Genomic DNA, 9,381 nt, shown 5'->3' with positions numbered 1-9,381 from the left:
GTTGTCCTTGACCCCACAAGTGCAGTGTTAGTTGTACATATGTATACACACACACAATAATAATAATAATAATAATAATAATAATAATAATAATAATAATAATAGAGGGGGCACAATATGGCCCATGGTAACTCTCCTGTGGCCCAGCATCTGTAGCTATTGGTCACTGGAGAGAGCAAAAGGACCGTACAGCAGTTCGTTGCCTTCACCTGGCCCTAGTGCCAGCCTCTTGAGCCACAAGCAGGACACAGCCATTGGCTGATAATATTGTCTGATTCTCTTTGAATCTCATGGGGTAGAGAGGTGAGTTTATTCCGTGTCGGTTCAGCCAGCTACATGCGGAGGAAAACACCCAGGGCCTTCTCTTCAAAGACAACCAAAGTAAGCCAGGTCACAGACCTCTTCCAAGGTGTGGCCTTCCACCAGAGTGCATGCCCCAGCAAAGAGAGAGTCAAGGGTGGAAGGGACAGGAAACCTTAGGAAGAGTGCCAGGATAGGCTAGAGATCTGAGTGAGTATCTGGGACTGGGGACTGCTGTGTTCTCTGTGCAGGCCCCAAGCCTGAAGAGACAGAGCCCAAGAGGAGAAGACCCTTGCAGACTGAGTGATCGGCTAGGTGCATAAGTGAAAATGGACCCGGGGAGGAAGAGAGTGCTTTTGCAGCTAGCCGTAGGAAAGATGTTTGAGGACTAGCGGTTGCAGACCCATCGTCTTAGAAACCTAAGCATGTACTGGGATTAAATAACATCAGGTGCCAAGTTTATGAGGTGACTTTGGGGGACCTGGGTAGGGTTGAGCTGCGCATGCCCCTCACAACCTAGGTTACCTAGGCTGTGTTGTGCAAGAACGCTGCCACCAGGGGGCGGGCGAGAGATGGAGAGGTGGCTCTGCGTCCAAGCTGGGCTAAGTGAGAACCCTGGGAGACCCCAAAACCAGACTAGAGACCTTCTGCCCGCTAACAGCCAATGTATATTCCCCGGTAAGCCAGACCCCCCGACCTTTACGTCCCGAGCACCCTAGCAGCCTGAAGGTTTATTCTGCTGCACCCTACTACCCCACGGGTGCGAGGTGTGCCACCTAGCGTCGTCCCCGGTTTAACAGACTGGGAAACTGAAGCCAAGCACTCATCCAAGACTCTAGAAAGGCCCGGGACTGGTGAGATCACGCTGGCTGAAACAGAGACCATTCCCAGTCCTTGTGTATTTGGGGATCATTTCTTCAGATCTCCCAAACCTTTCAGCGCTAGCTCTGTGTGTACTAGCTCGATACTAAGCACCAGGGAGACGTGTCACGCAGTGTGACAGTTTGAATGTAATTGATCACCATAAATTCATGAGGAGTGGCACTATTAGGAGGTGTGTCTTGTTGCAGGAAGTGTGTCACTGTGGGGCAGGACTTTAGAGGTCTTTCTGCTCAAGGTAAGCTTAGTTCAAACCACTTCCTGTTGCCTGCAGGTTAAGATGGAGGACTCTCAACTCCTCCAGCACCAAGTCTGCCTGCATGCCACCATGATGACAATGGACTAGACCTCAGAAAATGAAAGCCACCCCAACTAATTTTTTTTGCTGTAGTCATGGTGTCTCTTCACAAAAACCTTTTCTAAGATGCTGAGGGTAGTCTTTAAGGTTTCAAACACCCATGCCAGGCCCAGTCTCTCTCTCCCTCTGCCTGCTGTCTGCACATCGGGATTTAAAGCTCTCAGCCACTACTCCAGCGCCATGCCTGTCTGCATCCTACCATGATGGCAATGAACTAACCCTCTAAAACTGGAAGCAAGCTCCCAATTCAATGCTTTCTGTTATGAGTTAGCTTCGTCATGGTGTCTCTTCGCAGCAACAGAACAGTAACCACGACAACATCCAAAATTAAAAATCAACAAGGACTTTTGGAATCAAAGCTGCCATTGTGTGATAATTTGGAATGTCTATCCCTCCAACCTTGGTCATAGAACCCAGGGTTTCTGTTCTAGACACACAACGATGAAGGGAGCAGCACTGGTCAGTGTTTGCAACTTGACACAAGCTACAGTCACCTGGGAAGGGGGACCTCAACTGGGGAGCTGCCTCCATAAAATTGGCTAGTAAGCATGTCTGAAGGACATTTTCTTCATTAAAGATTGTTGTGGGGGAGACCAGTTAGGTGGTCCTGTTTTGTAAAAGAAAGAGAGCTGGGCAAAGCATGGGAACCAAGCCAGTAATCAGTGTTTGTCCATGATCTGCTTCAGTTCCTGCCCCCAGGTTCGTATCTTGAGTCCCTGCCCTGGCTTCCCTGGATGATGGACGGTAACCTGTGAGGTAAAATCAGCCTTCTCCTCCCCAAGTTGCTTTTAGTTATGGCGTTCATCATAGCAACGGAGAAGCAAACCAAGACAGGGACAAAGATAATTTTGACCTGGGAAGATGGAGCTTGAATACCCAGAGCAGGAAGAGAGACACTAGAAGGTGATTTCCCAGTCTCAGATGAAAACAGTTTCTCAATTGCTGCAATCGACCCACTGGATAGGCAAGCTAATTCGGTTGGCAAAGACCTCTGGGAAATCTGCCTACAGAAGGTACTCCCTGAGGCTGCCCCACAGAGAATGGTGGGCCTGCAAAACTCATTTAAGTCCACAATTTTTCAGGCAAATCAAATGGCTGCAGAAAGTGTGGACAGACATGTGAATAAGGGAACAGAAGGAGGGGGAAGACGTAAATGGTAAAGGAAAGGGAATAGGAGAGAAGGGAGGAGAAACGGGTTGGTATGTAAAATAAATGAAAAATGTTATTTAAAAATTGGAATAAAGGAAGTGGTGACCTCAGGGCAAGGTAACATCCAGCTAAGTTTCCAACCTGTGGAAAGGAATTAAAGAAAAGATTGGGTATGATAGTGTACAGATTTAATCCAAGCACAAGGAAGGCAAAGGCCAGCAGATCTCACCCAGCTAAGTTTCCAGCTTCGGAAAGAGAATTAAAGAAAAACTTAGAGCCTGGTGTGGCAGGGTACATCTTTCCAGCACTCAAAAGGCAGAGGCGTCCAGATTTCTGAGTTTGAGGCCACATTAATCCACAGAGAAAATTCCAGAACAGCCAAGCTTAGGCAGTGAAGGACAGAAAGCTAGTGAAGATGTAGCTGAATGAAGGGGCCGTGTTCCAGTCCCAGCAAGCAGCAGAACTTAGCAGTTCTGTTTAGAGTCAAAGATAGGAGAAAGGGATTGTAGAACCTTCTTCCCCAGAGACTAAGAAAAGTTGCTGAGTTCAGGCATGTGTCAGGGGTGTCTCTGAATGGAGGCCGAGGGATGCCATTGTGTGAAGGTGTGAATTGAAGCCTGGAGACCCCAAGATGTTGGAGATGCCAGAGCTGTGGAATGCCTGCTGAGGAGACCTGGTAATAGAGCAGAACCAGCACAAGAACGCTGCAGTCAATAGAGCTGAAAGGACTTGGAGATCTAAAGAGCATTTTCACATCAGATATGGAGTTGTAGAGTTTGGAGTATGTCTAGCTGGTTCTCAGTCTTGCTTTGGTCCAATATTTCCTCACTGTGCTCCCTTCCATACAGTCATTAGGGATGGTAATGTATATCCTGTGCCATTATAAGTCGGAAGTATGTGATCTGCCTTTTTATTTTGATTTTACAGAGGATTATAGTTAAGAGATTGCATGGATTTCAGAAGAGAGTTTGAACTTTAGATTTTAAACAAGTTTGAAACTGTTACAGACTACGAGGACTTCTGAAGTTGGACTGAACGCAACTTCACATTATAATATGGCCACAAGCATTTGGAAGCCAGGGAGTTGGAAGCAGCAGTCTGAAAGAGAATGGCCTCCAAATGCAGTTGCACTATTAGGAAAAGTGGCCTTGATGGAATAGGTGTGGTCTTGTCGGAGGAAGTGTGTCTTTATGCAGCTGGCACTGAGGTCTCCTATGTGCTCAGGACACTGCTCAGTGTCTCCAGAACACACGCCTGCGGCCTGCAAGATGTAAGACTCTCAACGACTTCTCCAGCAACAGGTCTGCCTGCACGCTGCCATGTCCCAACAGGATGAGAGCAGACGGAACCTCTGAACTGTAAGTGAACCACCACAATTAAATGTTTTCTTTGAAAGACTGCTGTGGACATGGTGTCTCTTCACAGCAGTAGAAAACCTAACACAATATGTAACAGTATAACACAGGCGTTTTTCTACGTCTCTTTAGTAAAATTATTTAAGTCAAAAAAAATTTAACACTACCATCTTTACACACCATCCAATTGTCCCCAAATTTATTTGATAAAAAAAACGTCAATGTAAAGTCAGAGGTCATGTCAGTTGGTCACACTCCTTTAGTCTGAATAGTTACAGATTTACTGTAAGTAGGAGAGAAATTCAAAACAAAGAACGAGCCTGGCTGTCCAAGGGTTGGAAAAGACCCCAGACACGAGCTACGTGAGCTGCCCTCTTTCGTGGCACAAGGAGTCACCATGGGCATTGATCAAGTTTCCAAGTAAAGCTTTTCACACACACTAGACAGCTTTATAAGAAGCACTATGAGGACCATAGTGACGTTGTGTGGCTAACTGGAACACACAGGCACAGCTACTGGGAAACGGATCTCACCCACTAGCTAACAATTTTGGTATTCTGCTCTCTCCTCTTCCTCTTCCTCCTTCTGTCTTGGACAGTGCCCTCCTATCTTTGACACAATGTCTTGTCATGTTCAAGATGGTCTCCAAGTACACACCTGAAGTGCTCAGGGAGGCCAGAGGAGGGCGGCAGATCCTCTGAGACAGGAGGTACAGACTGTGGTGAGCTGACTTGGGGTGGTAGGAATTGGTCTGTGGGTTCCTGGTCCTCTGGAAGAGCAGTTAGTGCTCTTAACCACGGAGCCATCTTTCCAGCCCCTCTGTAATTCTTAAGGATTCAGTGTCCTGAAACTTGGTTCTTCCCTCTCTCAGGAGTGCAATGACAAAGAACTGTGTCCTGATAACAGTGAGCTTAGCTTAGGCCAACTGCGTACATTATATCCTTGCTCACAGCACACAGAGATCAGACCAGACACAGCAGTAACTGCAGGAAAACATTTATTATAAATATCATTAGGTGTTTAGATGAGGAATAGGAATGAGGCACCAGAGTCTTTTAAGTAGAGTTTAGAAACACAGAGTAATGTGATTTCTGAAAGGAATCTATGAAGGTTGTTCTGTTCCAGTGCGTCTGATTGGCCAGCATTTGTTTCCACACATTGATTCCCAGCACAAGTGGACCTGTCCTATAAGCAAGGCACTCGGAGCAGGAAGCCTGGCTTCCCAGGTCAGCTCCCCAGAAGGCCTCCGGGTGCAGATGCACTGAGTATTTGTGTGTAGCACCGACCCTCGCTGTATAGCTACTGCCCTTCTTCATGGACTAAGAGCCCTCCTTGTCTGGAGTTTGGCTTTTCCTCTCTGAGAAGTAGAGCTCCAATGCAGAAGCCATGCAAAGGATGAGAACCCAGCCATCCCTCACCACAGAGCTGGCAGCATTTAATAACCAAAACTGTCTTCAGAATCCCATATTTTTGAGAGGAAGGACTGCCTCACTGCAACAAGAACATTTCTCTAGAAGAAAATGGAATGTTTCCAATTGTGCGCCAAGTCTCACTGTCACTACAGACAGTGGGGTTCACTGGACTCTGAGAGCTTAGGACTGAGTCAATTAAGAGAGGCAACATAGCTGTCCCTCCACTTCTCAGTCAGGAATATGCTTTCGCAGGTGAAGTAATACGAAATTTAACGGATTATTTCTGTTCATTCATAAAGTGAGGTCTTTACAGTCAGTAAAGTTTAGGCAAATGGGGAATTAATTTGTTAATATTTTACTCAATAATTTAAAACACCTTTCCAAAATTTATGTGCTGGGAGATTTTCAGAAAGAAAGAATCATAGGGTAGCAAAAGCCATCACGAATAGCATCAGTGGCTCACCACCTCCTGCCCATGGTGCTTCATTGGAGGAACTACACCGATGAGCTACTCTATGGTCATACAAATTTGACATGGACAGTCCATCCCTCCCTTCTGGCTCTAGAGGAGGCTGCAGGGACCTGACAATTTAGGACCCAGGAAGAGCCTGCTGCCCATCCTGTAGCAGGTCAGAGTCAGGATCCTTCAGCAACTGTCTAGTTGATAAATATCAGGCAACCTTGATTCTTGGTTCACTGCAGGAGGATCAGAAAGACAGGCTGACGACCTCAGCCAAGACTTGTACAAAGTTGGGACTGATTTTTCCCAGTACCTGAAGGGAACCCAAGTTCACTGCCGGCGTCCTCTGCTCATTCCTCCCTGCAACTGGACGAGGAGGGTGAGCTTGTCTCTGTCTCACTCATTCCACGTGACTGACTGCCCACTTCACGTTCATGGGTGGTTTCTATTTTCTAGGAAGCGTTTCATAATTTCATTCAGGACAATCTGTCCTAAAGTGATAATTTGGTCAGAATCCCCAATATTTAGAGTCTCTTCAGCTTGTAGGATCGCGCTGGGCAAACTGCGCTGGGCAGTGATGTTGGGCTTCTTGTGAAGAGAGGAATCCGTGTGGAGGCCACTGTGTCTCCTGAGTCAGGGATCATGTGGAATGAGTCATCAACTGTGCTCACTTCAGTCTCAGCACAGGGAGCTGAGCGCTGGTGTCTGTAGCCGAGGGTCTCAATGTCCTTTTCAAGCATTTAGATTAAACATCGCCGCTAAGCAGAGCACACCTACGTCTTCTATGTATTGAATGTAGGTGCGTTTTCCCTGAGCCAGTGCTTATATTTTGGGCAGTTTATTATTCATCCAGTCAGCAACTATGGCAGCCACCTCCTGGCTGAAACCGAGGACAAAAGCATGCGCTATTCCTTTCTCACAGAGTCGGATATCGCCGCCTGGGAAGTCTTTCTTCATGTCTTCATAATACTTCACTGGACACCAGTCATCTGTTTTACCGTAGTAAAACGTCAGCTGAAAGACAAGAAACACCATTTTATCCTCCCCTCCAACATCCACCGCCAGCAGAGGACTGCAGTGGTCTGAGGGTCGCCCCTGTGCCCGACTCTGCCCACGGTCCTAGGTCCCTTCCAGAGCCCTTAGAGACCGCAGAATGCATTAGGGCAGGAGATGGGAAGAAACTGGAGACTTTGTGGGGGCAGATTTCTCTAACTCATAAAGGAACACCTGGCCAGTTCATGTGCACAGAGGTGGGGTGGACATGGGAGGAAACATGCTGACAGTGAGAGAGACAGGTAAGCTGACATGGTCACTGTGAGAGTAGTGGCCACAAACTAACTGTTTTCACACACCACTTTGGGAAGCACAGGGCTGTTCCCACAGGCAGCGTGCACCTCTGGCTACGGCAGGCTAAGCAGACAATGGGGACAGCGCTAGGGCTGAAAACTCCTTTCCTGAGAGCTCTTTGCCCATTTTTTAAGTCACAAGGTAGCACTGGCCTAGGGCAGAGGCAGTACCACCTTACACTGCCACAGCTGCCCACCTTCTTCCAAAGGCTGCAACCAGTGTGCTCTCCCTGTGAACAACTGAAGACTCCTGTGGACCCAGAGTGACATTCAGATTCAGGCCGGAAGCAGCACACAACAGCTGTTTCCAAAAGCTTGGGCCAAAGACGGTCACAGCAGTTTAGAATTTCCCTCCTAAGTGAGTTTGAAATGAAAACTTCCAGTTGATAACCAAACACTAAGTCACTTTTCTATGAAAGAGACATGCATCTCCTCATAGTTTAGAGCAGTGACAGACTCAGGGGAGGCTGACCTAGCGTCACTCCAGATACACCTGGGCCTGATATAGCACAGAAGAGCCTGGGGTCCCACACAATTGAAATGTACAGGTGATTTTCTTCCCTTGGCTTCATCTACTCCAGAGTTCACCTACTGCCCCTCCGCCTCTGTCCCATTATATTCACTGGCTCCTCTATCCACAACCTTTAACCTGAACTGCCCAAGCGTCAAGCTTCAGATGGCTTCTTTATATTTCAGACTTCTGCTCACAGCTGCAGCTATAGGCCTGTCATGCCAAAGCCAAACTTGAGCCCAGACTCTTCCTTTTAAGTCTCACAGCACACACCTGGGCACGGACTTGCTGGGATGTTCCACAGGTGTCTCATACACAAGCACCAACCACCTCCCACAACCTGGGGCTACTTTCCCATCCTCCCTTCCCACCAAATCTAGACCATGGGCAACAGTCTCAGATTCCTTCACCCCATCTGCTAATGCCCCACCTGCACGAAGGGCCTTTGATTCCTCCTCCTGAATCTTTTCAGCCCCAACCCCACTGCGTTCATTCTTCTAAAAGCCTGTAAACAGGCATGCCACCTAAAACGTAACTGGTTCCCAATATTGTCCCGACACTTTCCCCAGATTATCCCTCCCGTGGGGTACTCTCACCACATTTTTGGGGATTATTGATACATACTGGGATATCTGAATGGGCTGTTGGCAGCTGCTCTATGTTCTCACTGGTTATTGGCCATGTGGCTATGTCATGTAGTCACCAAATAGTCATAATATCCTCTAGTTCAGTATTTCTTAACCTTCCTAATGCTGTGACTCTTTAATGCTGTGACCCTTTAATACAGTCCATTATGTGTGGTGACCCCCAATCATAAAATTATTGTCAAAAGTGTAATTTTGCTACTGTTCTGAATCTTAATGAAAGCACCTGTGTTCTCCAGTGGTCTTAGGCTACCCCTGTGAAAGGGTAGTTCAACCTACAAATGCATCATGACCCACAGGTTACAATGGCTGTTCTTCTCTTGTTTTGTTTTGTTTTGTTTTCGAGACTGGGTTTCTCTGTAGCTTTGGAGCTTGTCCTGGATCTAGCTCTTGTAGACCAGGCTGGTCTCAAACTCACAGAGATCCACCTGCCTCTGCCTCCTGAGTGCTGGGATTAAAGGCATTCACCACCACCGCCTGGTTAAGAATGCCTGCTCTTGATGTTGTCTCTTGCTTATGATTTAAAAAGTGTCCAAACCAACACATCAGGCTAACCCAGCCTCTCTTTCCCTAAAGTGGGGCTTTTAATGACTCCTACAGTCCCCACAGATCCAGTGTTTTGGACTAGAAACTTGATATATACCCCCAATTATAATTTAATTTTCTTTCAATTATACAGACAATAAGCTACCATATTACTAATACACATATAATCAAATCATAGTAAACTTACTGTAGATGACTAAAAACTGAATTACACTTATTTCTACAAATTCACAGGAATAGCTCTGTACTTAAGTTTAATTAATTTTCAAATATGTGTGTCTGTGTCTGTGTGTGTGTCTGTGTTTGTGTGTGCATGTGTGTGTGAGTGTGTGACTGTGTCTGTGTGCCTGTGTCTGTGTCTGTGTGTGTGTGTATACATGTGAGTGGAGGTGCCCATAGACATCTGAGGCATCAGATCCCC

General features: G+C 46.9%; 1 protein-coding gene across 3 annotated transcripts in view; it reads right to left on the bottom strand.

Annotated features, from left to right (window-relative positions):
• Positions 1-5,021: 5,021 nt before the first annotated feature.
• Ldah (lipid droplet associated hydrolase) overlaps positions 5,022-9,381 on the bottom strand; it is a 79,622-nt gene continuing 75,262 nt past the window's right edge. For all 3 annotated transcript variants that reach the window (XM_087907253.1, XM_087907254.1, XM_087907255.1), the window contains exon 7: positions 5,022-6,927. In XM_087907253.1, the coding sequence (XP_087763379.1) occupies positions 6,736-6,927 (192 nt within the window). In that variant the 3' untranslated portion in view covers positions 5,022-6,735. The remainder of the gene's footprint in view (positions 6,928-9,381) is intronic.

Source organism: Myodes glareolus, chromosome 6 (assembly GCF_982192425.1).
Source record: "Myodes glareolus chromosome 6, mMyoGla1.1, whole genome shotgun sequence".
In the NCBI taxonomy this organism is placed as follows: Eukaryota; Metazoa; Chordata; class Mammalia; order Rodentia; family Cricetidae; genus Myodes; species Myodes glareolus.
Note: the sequence above shows the minus strand (reverse complement) of the source record. Positions and strands in the feature narration are given on the sequence as shown.